The 17,423-nt window shown below is 43.5% G+C and overlaps 1 protein-coding gene across 10 annotated transcripts in view; it reads right to left on the reverse strand.

The window, feature by feature from the left end:
* The window catches only part of dop1b (DOP1 leucine zipper like protein B), a 160,059-nt gene that overhangs the window by 11,294 nt on the left and 131,342 nt on the right, over positions 1–17,423 (reverse strand). For all 10 annotated transcript variants that reach the window (XM_038801573.1, XM_038801580.1, XM_038801581.1 and 7 more), the window contains 4 exons: positions 14,878–15,027; positions 11,746–11,807; positions 5,145–5,273; positions 742–878 (listed from right to left, as the gene is read on the reverse strand). In XM_038801573.1, the coding sequence (XP_038657501.1) occupies positions 742–878; positions 5,145–5,273; positions 11,746–11,807; positions 14,878–15,027 (478 nt within the window). The remainder of the gene's footprint in view (positions 1–741; positions 879–5,144; positions 5,274–11,745; positions 11,808–14,877; positions 15,028–17,423) is intronic.

A 17,423-nucleotide genomic window follows, 5' to 3' on the forward strand; every position in this document is an offset into this window, starting at 1 on the left:
AAGAAAAAGTAGAGGGATTATCAACGTTATCAATATATTTTTAATGTGGAGATGCTGACGTTGGACTGGGGTGAGGACAGTAAGAAATCTTATAACACCAGGTTAAAGTCCAACAGGTTTGTTTCAAATCACTAGCTTTCGGAGCACTGCTCCTTCCTCATGAGGGTGAATGAGGAAGGAGCAGTACTCCGAAAGCTAGTGATTTGAAACAACCTGTTGGACTTTTAACCTGGTGTTGTAAGACTTCTTACTGTAATATATTTTTAAGCAAGCTGTATTCTTATAGATTATCGAGGGTTTTCCTCTGTAATTTTACTTAAGACTGTAAATTACCCTAAAATGTATTACTATAGTAGGGAAATGTAATTAAAACAAAAATGCAGGAAATACTCATCAGACAGACTGCTATTCCAAAGAGGTCATCCGACCCCGAGACGTTAACGCTGTTTCTCTCTTACAAATGCTGCCTGCTCTGCCACGTACTTCCACCATTATTTTGATTTTATGTCAGATTTACAGCAGCCACAGCATTTTGCTTTTGTAAGGAAATGGAATCGTTTTGCATTACACATCGACACTCACTGCTTCTTTTAGAATCAGCCACAAATTTAGATGCAAGAAAGAAATACATTGACATTCCATCAGTTAACCGTCACTAAATATATCTCACACATGGGAATATAACCACCAATGTGATACAGCAGTTATTCAAGCCAAGTTATTGGACTAACTTTCTCTTACCAGCTCAGTCACCATGATAGGCCAGAGAGAAGTCAGATGTTGGGGAGAAATTCTCATCAGCAACACTCTGAAGGTCAGAAACATTTGGGCCGTAACAACTGATGACATTCCCACACGAAGAGTTTCTGTCATGCGCTCTAAAAATAAACAGGGTGACGAAATATTAGTCATGGTCCTACAGTGGATCATGCACTCATCAATTCAATTGTAGTCAGGAGGATCTCTACCAATGGTATCTCTATGACCGGGAATCTATTTTCAGTTCCATTCATCTACAAAAGGTGACCCGTGGCAACATTATTTACAGCAAGTCTTACAACACCAGGTTAAAGTCCAACAGGTTTGTTTCAAACACTAGCTTTCGGAGCACTGCTCCTTCCTCAGGTGAATGAAGAAGTATGCGCCTGAGAAGGGAGCAGTGCTCCGAAAGCTAGTGTTTGAAACAAACCTGTAGGACCTTAACCTGGTGTTGGAAGACTTCTTACTCTGCTCACCCCAGTCCAACGCCGGCATCTCCACATCAACATTATTTACAGCCACAAGACCAGCTACGGCATGTTCACTGAAGGCACCCAGCTCTACTTCCCCACCACCTCTTTCAACCCTTCAGTGGCTCTGTGCTGTTGGATTACTCCTGACATCCAGTCATCGATGAATTCCATTTTCTCCAGCTCAATAAAAGCTAGAATAAAACCATCAACATTGTCTGTCTCCAATCATCAACCGAGTACACTTGCCAATCCTTCAGCCACTATAAACAATTCCAACCTTAGTGGCCAAGTCAAGCTAGTTTCCAGCCACATAATGCCACCACTACAAATAGTGTCTACTGCAACCTTCATAACACCTTTCGCTTCTACACCTACCATAATCCATCTGCTGCTGAAATGGTCAACAATGTTTCTGCCACCTCCATATTCGTCTATTCCATTGTTACTATGACCAGTCCCCCATTTGTTAACGTCAGCTGAATCTAAAACTTTGCTGGCTTTATCCTGTACCGTTCTAGCTCATAACTCACCCCCTTCCTACGAACATACAAAAGAGGTGCACAAGTAGGCCACTCGGCCCCTCAAGCCCACTCCGCCATTCAATAAGATCATGGCTGTTTGTATTTCTAATTCCACATTTCCATCTACCCCCAACAACTTTGATTCCTCCACATTAAAAGGGTTACATATATTTCAGATTATATTGAAAGTTAGGATGGAATGCATAAATCCAACTATTCCAATGACGTTATTTTTTTTTTTTTAGGGCAGCACGGTAGCATGGTGGTTAGCATAAATGCTTCACCACTCCAGGGTCCCCGGTTCGGTTCCCGGCTGGGTCACTGTCTGTGCGGAGTCTGCACATCCTCCCCGTGTGTGCGTGGGTTTCCTCCGGGTGCTCCGGTTTCCTCCCACAGTCCAAAGATGTGCAGGTTAGGTGGATTGGCCATGCTAAATTGCCCGTAGTGTCCTAAAAAGTAAGGTTGTTGGGGGGGGGGGGTTGTTGGGTTACGGGTATAGGGTGGATACGTTGGTTTGAGTAGGGTGATCATTGCTCGGCACAACATCGAGGGCTGAAGGGCCTGTTCTGTGCTGTACTGGTCTATGTTCTATGTTCTATGTTCTCTTGCATACAAAGCAGTACAAGACTAAACAAAGAACATTTTACACCTTCCCTCATTCTTAACACACCTTCCCCAGTCAAATGGCTTCATAAACCTCTCTTACTGTCCACTGAGAAAATGAGCCCAAGATTACCAAATGCTCAGTGTGCTGTGTAAGATAACTAGTTTGAACACTTAGTGAATGGTCAGTAGTCTTGAGGATTCAAAAATTCAGTTTCTGGTTTCAAATATAATATCTGACAGGTACAATAAAACTGACTGGTTATAAAGTTAACTGTCAATTAGAAAACAGCAAAAGCATGTAGATTTTTTTTTTTAAGTCACTGATGCAGACCCATTATTGATGTTCAATCTATCAGATGATAAATGGCCATAGGTGAGGAACCCCGTTTCAATTGCAGACTCATTATGTAGCCTGATGCCTGTGAGGAAACCAGGATCTATGTTTAGGTACCTGTTCTACCTATAGGTTACTTACCCTTTACACTGATGTAATCCAGTGGGGTCATTGAGAGGATCAGGGCTAATTAGAGGTAAAATAACTGATAGACCTCGTGTCTATTCGGGACCCTGGATATCCGTTATCCCTTCTCAGTTCCCAAATAACAGAGGTCAACTCTGTGCTTTTTGGCAAAGTCTACCTGTACTTTATTTGTCAGCTGTTCCACTGGTAAACTTATTTTCAATACAAAATTTAGAAAGTTTCCAACTAGCCCTGCAGCAAGCTAGTCAGATTGACTATCTTTAGTGAATACAGTAGTTGAGTTTTCATTCAATTACAGATCATCATAATTCTTCAAATCATAATACACTGGGATAAAATAACTAAGTAATTTAAACAACAGAAAAATGGCAATTAGCAAAAGCAAGCAGCAAAGGAAATAGGTTTCAGAAATACAGATGGGTGATCCCGGGATGAGTTTTCCATCCCGGTAAGTGGTTCTTAAGGAGATTATTATCTTAAAATCTAGCCGTTTTACTTCTGATTGGCTTTAACTAATTTATAATTTACTCAATTCGGCCAAAATGTCTGTCCATCAATTTAAGAGATACATGTATTTAAATGTATTGGTACAAATTTCCCATTCCATCACTTGCCAATTTTCCAAATTATCCACACCTGCATCTAACATCAATCGTTAAGGCATTATCACCCTAGACTGGCTGTTACCATAGAAACGGGACTATTCGTACTGTACAACAATGGGGCCTTTTAGCTAGTTGACATCACTGACCTTGTAGCCTCAAACAACTAGCTAATGTGAAACCTAAGAAATTACAGAAATTAAAGTGTGTGATCTGGATTAATCCTTAGTGGATTCCAAGCTATTGTTGCACTCACGTAATGATTACTATGATTATAGTTAATTATTCTTAATGAGTTCTCATTTAACCCTTTTACCTCTATCATCTCCCCTTACTCTCATGGTTCTCACTGACTAGAAAAGTTAACTTCTATCAATAACCTAATCAAGTATTGTATGTTTTCCAACATGAGGAATTTCCGATAACAAAAGCTTTACTGTTTGCCCAAAACATCACCCTGATCTATTTCCCTATTGTTTTCTCGGAATACAACATTTACTGCTCCAGAAGCTCAGCAGTCCAAAGAGCTGAACGACAATTGCCATTCCATCCACCAGCACCTCAACAATCGTCACTTTGACAAAATTATTTAAATTGCACACCAGTTCCTTCACTATTTGCCCCATTTCCCCGAGGGGTAACCTTGACCCATTTAAATGACTTTAACAAACTACCGGGATGATCTTTAATCACCTCAGGTTCTATACCCCCCCCCCCGTACAAGGTTGACCATCATTTGGAAACTGTCTCTTTTATGCACCTCTTCACTGTTGAGTGTGCAGAATGAGCAATTATTTCATCCTACTAGCTCTCCCATACCCTCTCAATGTCCGACAGCATCCCATGGCTAGTCATACAACCCAGACTGGGAGATTCCACTGGTGGGAAAGGCTGGAAAATTCCACCCGAACCAGTAATTTCCACATTCAAGCTAAGCCAGCCTGTTTCAACAGGATACTCGACCATAGCTAGACGTAGTTCTGATCCAACACCCATAGGTGCATTATTTCCAGCAAGAGTCACCGAACTGTGGCAGACAGAGAGAAACTATTTCTGCTGTCTGAGGAGTCTTAGGCTGGGACCATTGCCTAAAAGTTAGAACCAGGCCTTTCAGGGACTAAATTAGGAAACAATTTATCATGCATAGGATAATAGGAGTTTGGAGCTCTCCATCACAACAGCAGGTTCACAGCTGGATCAATTGCTAATTTTAAAGCTGAGATCGACATACTGTTGTTCATAAAAGATATCCAAGGATAGACAAACGGTGCTCGTGTATGGAGTTAGGTTGCAGATTAGCAAAGATCGCACTTAGTGCCAAAACAAGACTTAGAGGCTAAATAGCCTATTCCTGTTTCTGCGTCATATTTCCCAACAGTGGTTAGTGGCCTGAAGTACAAGAACATTAAGGCAGCACCTATTGTCAATGTTTTTTTGTTTTAAGTGCTATATTAACAGAATATTAAAAATGACAACATTGACAACAAACCAAAAAGTGCTGGAAAAATCCATGCCTGGTAGCATCTGCGGAGCGAGAAGCAGAGTTTATGTTTGGAGTCCAGCATGACTCTCAGAACTCCTCTTTTTTAACAGCCCAAATTTAAATACGTAACAAAATATGCCATCACACACCAAATTGGTTGCCATCACATTTCACCACGAGTAAGTTTGAGCAAACATTCTTTCAAAGTGTATTCATCACCTTGTATGAGTGGGAGATACAGATGATACTGATCACGTTCGCCGCTGAAGATTGCAAATGCTTGCCGCTTTACCAGCATTGCTTTTTGTTCATAATTAGGAAATAGTTTTAATGAACTGCTCTGCATGCCTGAAAGGGAAAATAGATTCATTTAGTAAAGGCAAAGATCAGAATAGAAATAATGCGATCTATCGCAAATTACAGACTTTGTAACCCATTGTTCTGAACGTTTGGGGAAGGGGCTGCGTGATGGAAGATAACAAATTAAATTTATTCCTGAATTGGCAGAAAGCTCATTAACCTTCTTTCATCTATATTTACATCTATAAAGACCAAAATATAACTAAAAAAGGATACATTTTATGGGTTTAATAATGTTGAGTTTGTGAATTATTGGAAGCACATTACTTGGTCAAGTACAGTCCTTTGTTTGCACCTTAATGGCCTTTTCAACTGCTCCTTTAATCATTTCATCCTTTTCTCAATTAGATTCTTATTTTGAAGTAGTATGTGGCCTCATTATAATTGCTATAAAATGGACCATCTCACTGCGATACAAGAACTGACAGGTTTTGCGGTTACTTATAGGGCCTGGTTCAGAATAGTTAAACAATTAAAGCTTAACTGGGAAAAAACTGCTTTGTGACTAACCAGCTGCAGATGTAGGATAGCTGATTACTTGGAAGTGATATAAAAAGCATCAAGCAAGAAATACCACAAATGAGCCTGTCCAAAAAAGACGAGCATGAATGAGTCTCTAAACACGGACATCCCAGAAAAGGGGAACTACAACTGCTCAACTTTCAAAGCAGTATTAAGGCATTGCCCTATTGTAACAAGTGCTGTGGACCAAAGAAAACAGAAACATGACAGGACACGAGACTGTGAATAACAATATTTTTGTGGTTTAAGTCCCGAGTCTTGTTCGGCGATGTCACAAACAGGGCTGGAGCTTTCTATCAGTAGCTGTCCTTTATTCTTACTGGCTCAAGGGAAAGACGGAAGGACAGACAGGAGAAATTGGATGGGCTGTAATAATGTTGGCGAGTGTGAAATGGCAAGAATGTTCAGTGATTCAGGAGCCATCTCAAGAGTCAGGAGTGGGGACAGGTGAAGGCACCAGACAGGAAGAGAAAGCATAGCAATTACAGCAGAACTATGGTCTCTACCCAAAAGACAAGGGGGTAAAATGATTCTTTGTTTTCTGAAAATGATCACCTCAATATTTTCGTGGATTTGTTCATGCTTTTGTTCAAATAAAGACTATTGCTATAAATTACTTGGTGTCGGGGTTGAACAATTAGTTCAGTCAAACAATCTTGACTGCATTTGTCTATGTTGAATTCATCTGCCAGGTACATGACGTACACCCACTTGCTGCTCAAGAGTTCAAGGACAATGAGAGTTGGCCAATAAATGCTGGCTTTACCAGTGAAGCTTCCATCTCATGAATGAATTTTAAAAGGCAACAATTTACAGAAGGGATAGAAGTATTTAGTAATGTGCAATTATGATGTAATTAACATTGCTAATTAAATCTTTATCTTGATATGAAAAAAATATCTTTGGCAGATCAATGTTTGGCTTCCCAACTGTCCAATTGGATGGAATGAAGTGGATCCACATCTTCAAAAGAGTATGGTGTAAAAGGCCTCATGGGCAGCAATGGTGTGGAGATGCCAGCGATGGACTGGCGTGGGCAGATAAAAAGACTTACAACACCGGGTTAAAGTCCAATCACTAGCTTTCGGAGCGTATCTCCTTCATCCTGATTTCCCAGGATGGAGTGCACCCCAATCAGCGCCACAAACGAACGTGCTGGACGATAAGATGTCCTTTCAAGGACTCTCTCGTTAATCTTGCAGAGAGAAGCTCCAAAAGCTAGTGATTCCAAACCTGTTGGACTTTAACCTGGCATTGTAAGACTTCTTCATGGGCAGCAGACATTAAATACTGCATATCCTTGTGGCCAAACAGCACAATTTAACAACCCAACAAATGACTGGTGGAATGGAACAGTATTTGTATGGTGCTTAGGGGCAGGGAGCATTTATTTTTCAGGATCCCAACACCAGGGTTCTTTCCCATTGGGCGGGGTGTTAACTGGGCTGCTGATTCATTAACGTCCCTTTTACATCTGGTGACAATGTCCAGTTAGCATCTCGTACCAGCTACATATTTGCAGTTTATGCTTCCACTCCCTGATTGAAGGGTGACAACACATGTTTCTCTCTCAGGATTAACGAGAGAGTCCTTGAACGAATAGCTTATCATCCAGCACATTCTTTTTTCAGCCATTTATAACTGGATGACAACCCTCATGTCCGTCCATATGCAGCTATCACATTTGGCACCAGGATTTGCAATCTATCCCAAAAATGGTTTCTATATTACCTGACACTACAGGCAGAGTTTTACACTCCACCCAAGGCGGGTTCTGAGGTGGTGGCACAGGGAGCATAAAATTGAAGGGGTGTGATTCTCCCTGGGAACCCGCCCACCCAAACCCAGATACAATTTCACGTTTGGGCAGACAGGGCCTCAGGTGGGGATCCCGCGCATTCACCTACTAAGGCTCTTAAATGGCCTCTTAATGGCCTTTCCTACCAAGCCTCAATTTTTAGGCTGGCAGGAGCAGATGCAAGTAGGGTGGGAAAGTGACAGTAAACCTTTTGCCCATCTCGGGTGGGAAGGAGGGTGGGGGTATCTTGCTCTGAAGGCCTCAGAGTTGGGGTTCCCTCCATCCTGGGTCATTGGAACTCTGGGACCGCCTCACCGCTAACAGCACGATTGCTCCCCCTTCCAACTGCCCTGCGTGCTCTACCCTCCCTCCCCCAGGACTTACCTTTCCAAAGGTCCTCGGACTTAGTCTAAGGCAGTGCGCTGCAGTACCGCTTCTAGCCACTGCAGTGCTGTGCCTGGCCAGGTAGAAGGGCTGTTGACTAACCTGACTGGCCAACGCTCTCACAGATAGGACTTCCTTCAAGGGTGGTCGGAAGTCCCACCCACTGCCAATCAAGTGAGCTCAAGTAAGCATTAAATGACAGTGGGGGTTTGAGAGTCGGTGCATTAGGCGCCAATCGCTCGCCACCCTTAAAATTCTACCTCATGTTCCCTTGCTGTGGTTGCAAACAGACATGACTGCACCACCGATCATCAGATTTTCAACAGAATACCATGCTCTACCTTCACACACAAATGTGAATGTCTTAAGACACTGCAGTTTAAAGATTAGTCAATCATACCTAACAGTTGAGGATTGACATAATTTAAAATGAATCATTAGCAGGGTTATGGAGTTGCCAACGATCTAGAATTGGCCTGGAGCTTCTAAGCACAGCCCAATTGGATAGAGTCTATTTGCTTTCCATTTGGCATAGGAAGGCAGTGACCGGAATCACTGGAGCATAGAGGCAAGTTATGTGATGAAACTTCCAGGAAAATATTTAATTACAGTTGGTAACTCTATGTACCAATAAACGGCATCAAGTCCTTCTGCCTTGCTGCACGATCTTAGCTGCTGTCCTGATTAATCTCCTCTATTCTAGTCCATTGCCGGGTGTACTGTTCCACGTTCTCACCCAAAAAAATTCCAATCTGAAAGTATCTGAAATATCCTGGGAAGAAAATATCTAACACAAGGCGGCCAACATCAACTGTGATAAGGTTGGTCAGTATAGAACCGTCTCAACCTTCTACATGAAATAAAGTAGAATTTGCTAAAACCTTTTTACTTTCAAAACCTTTGCACAAACCAAAGTCTAGTTTTGAGTCTTTAGGTGTGCAATTTCTGTAAAAACTCATTGACTGCTCCTGATTTTAACTCTGCCTGGCTGATGGGAGTGTGGGGATGAGATGCACGATTAAAATGGGGCAAATCCACTTATTGTCCTATTCCCATCCTGAACTCAGTTCAATCAAGCAACGGGCTCCCTGTGAATATCATTCAAATCAGGGTCCCATGACATCTTGTAACTCTGGCGTGCTTTTAATTGGTGGGAACTCCAGTTCAGTGTCTCACATGCTCAGTAATATCTTGTGATTGGTCTGAAAGTGACCAACACAACAGCAGGACAATTTGAAGAGGCAATCACTTTCATTCATTTGGCAAAACAGGATCTTGGCTTTCCTGATTAATGCATTCCAAAGGTATCTCAGAACTTTCAGAAAGCTTCCTTGCAATTGGTTTGCTTACTCATCCTGGCTGAACATTTTCTGCTTACCACGGGTGCCATTTTTTCTTCTTGGCCCTCGCATTTCATGTCTCATGCAGAGACTGACCAATGTTGCAGAGTTTCCCTTCATTGGCAACACCATATTGCACTTGTACAGCAGAAACGTGCCCCAGTGGGCATATTGCACTTGTTTAGCAGAAACGTGTCCCTGTGGGCATATTGCACATGTATAGCAGAAATGTGTCCCAGTGGGCATATTGCACATGTATAGCAGAAACGTGTCCCAGTGGGCATATTGCACATGTATAGCAGAAATGTGTCCCAGTGGGCATATTGCACATGTATAGCAGAAACGTGTCCCAGTGGGCATATTGCACATGTATAGCAGAAATGTGTCCCAGTGGGCATATTGCACATGTATAGCAGAAATGTGTCCCAGTGGGCTTATTGCACATGTATAGCAGAAACGTGTCCCAGTGGGCATATTGCACTTGTATAGCAGAAATGTGTCCCAGTGGGCTTATTGCACATGTATAGCAGAAACGTGTCCCTGTGGGCATATTGCACATGTACAGCAGAAACGTGTCCCAGTGGGCATATTGCACATGTATAGCAGAAACGTGTCCCTGTGGGCATATTGCACATGTACAGCAGAAACGTGTCCCAGTGGGCATATTGCACATGTATAGCAGAAACGTGCCCCTGTGGGCATATTGCACTTGTATAGCAGAAACGTGTCCCAGTGGGCATATTGCACATGTATAGCAGAAACGTGTCCCTGTTGGCATATTGCACATGTATAGCAGAAACGTGTCCCAGTGGGCATATTGCACATGTATAGCAGAAACGTGTCCCAGTGGGCATATTGCACATGTATAGCAGAAACGTGCCCCAGTGGGCATATTGCACATGTATAGCAGAAACGTGTCCTAGTGGGCATATTGCACTTGTATAGCAGAAATGTGTCCCAGTGGGCATCACAAACGTGGAATCAGACAAAGTTTGACATGGAGACAAGGAGGACGATATCAGATGGTGCTGGACAATTTTTTCTGGTGAATGTCAGGGAGCTGAGTACTTCAGCAGTGCTGATTACAACTACTCCAACTCAATTTAAAAAAAATAAATATTGTTTTAATTCTCCTCCTTTTTCACATTTTCTCCCAAATTTACACCCACCAACAATAAACAATAATCAGTAACAAATACGTCAACCCCCATATCAGCAACAACGATCCCATCCTCCCACCAAACCCCAAACGTTAGCCCGCATGTTCACACAAACAAATGACAAAAAGGAATTAGGGATCACCCATAGTCGCTATGAACACACACAGCCCACTCCAACTCAGAACTAATTAGTTTGAGTACTGCTGCTAAGATTCTTAAAATAAAATTGAAACAAGGGCAGCACGGTGGCGCAGTGGATTCGCCCTGCGGTCTCACGGCGCCGAGGTCCCAGGTTCGATCCTGGCTCTGGGTCACGGTCCGTGTGGAGTTTGCACATTCTCCCCGTGTTTGCGTGGGTTTCACCCCCACAACCCAAAGATGTGCAAGGTAAGTGGATTGAGCAAGCTAAATTGCCCCTTAATTGGAAAAATATGAATTGGGTACTCTAAAGTTTATTTTTTGTTAAATTGAAACTGCGTGAAAATTGAAGAAATGCAGTCTTAGGCCGGAATATTATGAAATAGCTAATAACAGGTTTCAGCTGACGGTGCTGATTGCAGAGACTTCCACACAGGAGACAAGTGTAATAAAATTCACCTGCAAGTGGAGAAACAAAGGAGAATACAGCAGAGCTGTCAGGGTGGGGCGGGGCGGGCGGAAAATATGGCTTTGGTCTCTCCCGTGTTTAGCCAATATTGGATACTGGACAAGCAGGGAAGACAGTGGGCAGTGGGCAAGGGAAGTGGTAGAACTGGCTGTCGTCAGGGCACAAGTGGAACTCGACACTACAACTTCAGGTGATGGCTTTAAGATAGCGGTTATATGATTTTGTTCCACGTGAGAAAAGAAAAACAGTGTCTGCTGTCTGGGGAAAGAGCAACAGGGGTGGCAAGGTGCACAATTCAACATCCCAAATGGCCTTCAGTGCCCTACTATTCTAATTATCCCCTCGCTAAATGCAGAGCCGAAAAAGGTAACTGAATAATGAATATGAAATAATTGTGTCTCCATCATTATGGACAGAATGCTTTCAACAACTTTTCATATTAGGTCCAAAAATTATTTATTTAAAATCATGCTTATAAAGACCTAATAATTACTCTTCCCCAAAATCTACCCAATAAACAGATTCACATTTAAATTGCAAAACTGTGGGTAAATTTGGATTCAATTGTACAATTATCATAATAGTCTGTTCTTTCAAAAAAAAATAATAATTTTCAAGTCGACAGATAAGCATAATAAATGGGGCTTACTCATCAAGTCTTTGAACATTGTTTTCTCATGTGTCAAAAGATGGTCAATTATGGACTTCCAACTGGGAAAACAGAAACATGTTTTAAGAATCACTCTTCCCCCACCCACAGGACATTGATGTGTTGCTTGCTATCGCTGGTGAAATCACAGTTTATTAACATACATATACGGCACGTGCATGCAGCAAATCTACACAATGTATTTTTTAAATATTGCCGAGTTCAAACTGCACCACCTGTTTGAGGCAACTTGGCTCAGGTGGTCCCATCCTTACTGCTGAGTCATGCTTGTGGTTCCAGTCCTACCAGAACATACCATCTAGGCTAATGCTTCATTGGAGCTCTTGGGAGATTGCTACACTGTCAGGAGGGCCATCTTTGAGAGTAAACATTAAGCCAAAGCTTCATCTACGCATGTGACTGACACTAGTCAAGAGAATAGGGAATGCTCCCAATCAATAGTGACTTTCGAAAACAATTCTTTCACAGGATGTGGGTGTCACTGACTAAGTCAGCATTTGTTGCCCATCACCAATTACCCTCCAGAAGGCGGTGGTGAGCCTATTTGAATCGCTTCGGTCCATTTGGTGTACTTACACCCAGAGTGTTATTCAGAAGGGAGTCCTCGAAATCTGACCCAGCAACATCGAAAGAACTGCAGTATAGTTTCAAGTCAGGATGGTGTATAGCTTGGAGGGGAACTTCCAGGTGATGGTGTTCCCGTACATCTGATGCCTCTGACCGTCCAGATTGCAGAGATCATGGGTTTGGGAAGTGTTGACGAAGGTGCCTTGATGTGTTGCTGCAGTGCATCTCGTATATAGATGGTACACACTGCTGTCACTATGCATCACTGGTGGAGGGAGATAGCGACTGTTAAAAGGAGTGGATGGAGGCAGCGGGTGCTGAAGGGGGTAGATGGAGACAGTGCGTGTTGAAGGAGGTGGATGGGAGCAGCGAGTGTTGAAGGAGGTGGATGGGAGCAGCGAGTGTTGAAGGGGGTGGATGGGAGCACTGCATGTTGAAGGGGGTGGATGGGGGCAGTGCCTGATGAAGGGGTGGATGGAGGCAGTGCGCGTTGAAGGGGTGGATGGGGGCAGTGCGTGTTGAAGGCGGTGGATGGGAGCAGTGAGTGTTGAAGGGGGTGAATGGGGGCAGTCCGTGTTGAAGGGGGTGGATGGGGGCAGTCCGTGTTGCAGGGGGTAGTGCGTGCTGAAGGAGGTGGATGGGGGCAGTGCGTGTTGAAGGGGTGGATGGGGGCAGTGTGTGTTGAAGGTGGTGGATGGGGGCAGTGCGTGTTGAAGGGGCTGGATGGGAGCAGTGCGTGTTGAAGGGGGTGGATGGGAGCAGTGCGTGTTGAAGGGGGTGGATGGGAGCAGTGCGTGTTGAAGGGGGTGGATGCGGGCAGTGCGTGTTGAAGGGGGTGGATGGGAGCAGTGTGTGTTGAAGGTGGTGGATGGGAGCAGTGTGTGTTGAAGGTGGTGGATGGGAGCAGTGTGTGTTGAAGGTGGTGGATGGGAGCAGTGCGTGTTGAAGGGGGTGGATGGGAGCAGTGCGTGTTGAAGGGGGTGGATGGGAGCAGTGTGTGTTGAAGGGGTGGATGGGGGCAGTGCGTGTTGAAGGGGTGGATGGGGGCAGTGCGTGTTGAAGGGGTGGATGGGGGCAGTGCGTGTTGAAGGGGTGGATGGGGCCAGTGCGTGTTGAAGGGGGTGGATGGGGCCAGTGCGTGTTGAAGGGGGTGGATGGGGCCAGTGCGTGTTGAAGGCGGTGGATGGGAGCAGTGTGTGTTGAAGGGGGTGGATGGGAGCAGTGCGTGTTGAAGGCGGTGGATGGGAGCAGCGAGTGTTGAAGGGGTGGATGGGAGCAGTGCGTGTTGAAGGGGGTGGATGGGGCCAGTGCGTGTTGAAGGCGGTGGATGGGAGCAGTGCGTGTTGAAGGCGGGGGATGTAGACAGTGCGTGTTGAAGGGGGTGGATGGGAGCAGTGCGTGTTGAAGGGGGTGGATGGGAGCAGTGCATGTTGAAGGGGGTGGATGAGGACAGTGCGTGTTGAAGGGGTGGATGGGGACAGTGCGTGTTGAAGGGGGTGGATGGAGGCAGTGCGTGTTGAAGGGGGTGAATGGGAGCAGTGCGTGTTGAAGGCGGTGGATGGAGGCAGTGCGTGTTGAAGGGGGTGAATGGGAGCAGTGCGTGTTGAAGGCGGTGGATGGAGGCAGTGCGTGTTGAAGGCGGTGGATGGAGGCAGTGCGTGTTGAAGGCGGTGGATGGAGGCAGTGCGAGTTGAAGGCGGTGGATGGAGGCAGTGCGTGAATAGGTGGATGGAAGCAGTGCGTGTTTAAGGGGGTGTATGGGGGCAGTGCGTGTTGAAGGCGGGAGATGGGGACAGCGAGCGGTGAAGGGGGTAAATGGGAGCAGAGCGTGTTGAAGGGAGTGGATGGAGGCAGCGAGCGTTGAAAGGGGTGGATGCTCTTGAAATTACTTGATTGTCTTCGAAGTGATGAAATGAAAAATGAAAATCGCTTATTGTCACGAGTAGGCTTCAATAAAGTTACTGTGAAAAGCCCCTAATCGCCACATTCCGGCGCCTGTCCGGGGAGGCTGGTACGGGAATCGAACCGTGCTGCTGGCCTGCTTGGTCTGCTTTAAAAGCCAGCGATTTAGCTGAGTGAGTGAGTGAGCTAAACCAGCCCCTTAGATTCCCGCAGATTCTCAATGTAGTTGTGTGAATGAAAATTATTTCTTGAATTCTTTTATCTATTAAAATTCCACCATCAGTCCTTAATAGCATCTTGTTCTTCAACATGTGTTTAGAAAACAAATGTGGACTACAGCAAGAGTAGACCGAATTAAGTTGGGACATCCCTCATCCTGGTATTTTACTTTATGAACTCTATATCAAAGGCAAGTAATTTGACATCTACTTTGGAAACTGCACTCATAATAATTCAGATTTGCTAAAACTTCGATCTTGCCTATAGTAATTGTTGTAATATGTTCACTTTCTGTAGGCACCAGGATAGAAGGTTGTACTTTGGCAAAACTTTAAAGACAAGGAATAAAATTTACAAGCCCATTTTCAATAACCAGTATAAGAGTCTGGTTTACTACACATAAAAAAGGTATTATTTTCCTACTGGTTAATACAAGAGGAGTCCATCTGGAAAAAGAGAGGGTCCATGAAGAGATCAAAGGCTTCCTTTTTCCATGCCCTTTTGGTGTAGGCATAGCCACTCAAACTGCTCAGTAACTGAGCACTGGCACGGAAACTGGGGATGTTGTATCCACTGAGAGGAAATGAAAGACAATTTCAGTATTAGTTAAAGAAAAATCGCAATAATTAGGCATACAATCTCTACACCAAAAGTTAAGAACATCTTCAAAGTTAAGAACATCTTCACAGATAAACCAAAATATATACATTAACTTCAAAAAGGGAAATATGCACGCGCTCTACATTCTTGTACTAAACACTTAAAAATGCATCAAGATCAAAACATTTCAAGTCATTACCGACAATGGCCTTGAATAATAAGTTTCCTTTTTATTTTAAGAAATGATATCTTTAAAGCAAACTAACCAAAAAATATAATTTCAACTCAAAATAATCTTTACAAAGTACAACACCCTGTGGTGTTATCTAAAGCCAGACACTTGTGTCATGAGAATATCACTTTAAGAAATGTTTGGCTGCTCATGTTACTGCAGTGATGTCAGAGTGTGGGTGGAGCTGGGCTCTGGCTCTGCTTTTTAGTTTCACTTTGAGAAAAGCTTGGGTGTGTCTGTCTCTTTTTGGTTTTGTTTTCAGTGTTGGAGCTGAAGCCAGACAAAGCAGGTGCACTATTGATCTCTGCCATGAAAAGACTATCTCTTGATCATTTGGTGAATCCAGAATTATAAATGCTCTCCGTAGTGAATGCAAACCTGATGTGCTTCTATTAAAGGTTATGTTTTTCGCAAGTCTTCTGGATGTCAAAAGGACAGTGTAAGCATTACTTAGTGTTGTATTCTTTGTGGGTTGTATTTGAATTGATGGTTGCGAAGATGTTCACTATGTTTTAAAAAGATTCACTTGAGTTCATAGAATAAACTTTTTGCTTTTAAAAATACTTTTCCATTTCTACTGTACCACACCTGTAGAGTGGGCCGTGTGAGCCCCATACCACAATCTTTTAGAAGTTGTGGGTCAGGTGAACTCCATGATACACTTTGGGTTTCTCTAAACCCTGGCCCATAACACTTGGAAGAGAGTAAGACTTGCACCCTGACTCCAATCACTTAATTGCCTCCACACAAGGAACAGCTAGATAGGAGAAAGTTTTCCTTAATTGCCTCAAACTTCCGACAAAGCCATCACATGGTTTAAGCAAAACAGCTAATTCAGTGCCAGTAAGTATTAAAACTAAAGTGTTTTTCTGCTGCCCAAGAACTCGGCTTTACTTAAAACATGTTTTGAGCTTTGCAAACACAGGACTGCATCAGAGCTGTCAACATTTCAAATGAAGTCAATCTGAACTAGTAACTGTTTTATCTCCACAGATGCTGCATGACCTCAGCATTTCCTGTTTTTTTTAAAAAAAAACCCAAAATGATTTGCTGGCAATGGGTCTTATCATCTCAAGGGAATCCACAAGCAGGGATACAGAGTAAACAGAGTTGTCCCTGGCCAAAATCCTGAGATAGCTAATCAATGTCTGGTGACATTGCTAAAAAGACACATAATATGAAAAGCATTCATCCTCGGCGAATGTTTTCTGATCCTTTTTGGGGGTTAAAATGAGTGAGCAGTATGTAATGGTCGGCTTCATCAGGTCCACAAGAGCGTGGTCATGTCTTGGTAAACCGGCAGTAAAAGATCAATCTAAAAAGCAGATCACTTCATTAAACCTTGAAGCCGAACTCTTTGAGGAACAGATTTTTATGCTTTGTGTATATTATTGGAATAATAATAAATTATTTAGTTTAGTTTAACTTCCATTGTGTATGTATTGTCTGGCTATTATTCTGCTTGGATCCACAAATCAGTGAATCAAAGACTCCTACGCACAAGGATATAATAAACAAGAACAGTCGGAAGAGTCGTCTGCACAATCCAGGAGCCTGTTCCACCACTTCACTGCCTGTTCCCCATAACCCTCGCCTCCCCAGTAGTTCAAACATCTGTCAATCTCAGCCTTGAATATATTCAATATATCCACTGCTGCTGTCTGGGGTAAAGAAGATCCCCCATTCTGCAACTGTATCCCCCGAGTTCGAGATTCCCCACGAGGGAAAATATCCTCACAGCATCCACCCTGCAAAGCCCCCTCAGGATCTCATATGCTCAATAAAGTCATTTCACATTCTTCTAAACTTCACTGAATATAGACCCAACTTAACCTTTCCTCATAAAGGGCCCCCCCTTCAACCCAGAAATCAACCATATCAACCTTCACTGAACAGCCATCAATGCAAGTATATCTTTTTTAAGGGACTAAATTATATGCAGCACTCTAGTGGAGGTCTCACCATGCCCTGTAAAAATGTAGCAAGACTTGTCCAATTTGTATACTCCATCCCTCTTGCAATAAAGTCCAACGTCCCATTTACCTTAATTACTTACTGTACCTGCATGCTAACCTTTTGTGATTAATGTATGAGGACACCCCAATCTGCATCATTCTGTGAAATCTCACCATTTAAA

Source organism: Scyliorhinus canicula, chromosome 7, assembly GCF_902713615.1.
Source record: "Scyliorhinus canicula chromosome 7, sScyCan1.1, whole genome shotgun sequence".
Classification (NCBI taxonomy): domain Eukaryota; kingdom Metazoa; phylum Chordata; class Chondrichthyes; order Carcharhiniformes; family Scyliorhinidae; genus Scyliorhinus; species Scyliorhinus canicula.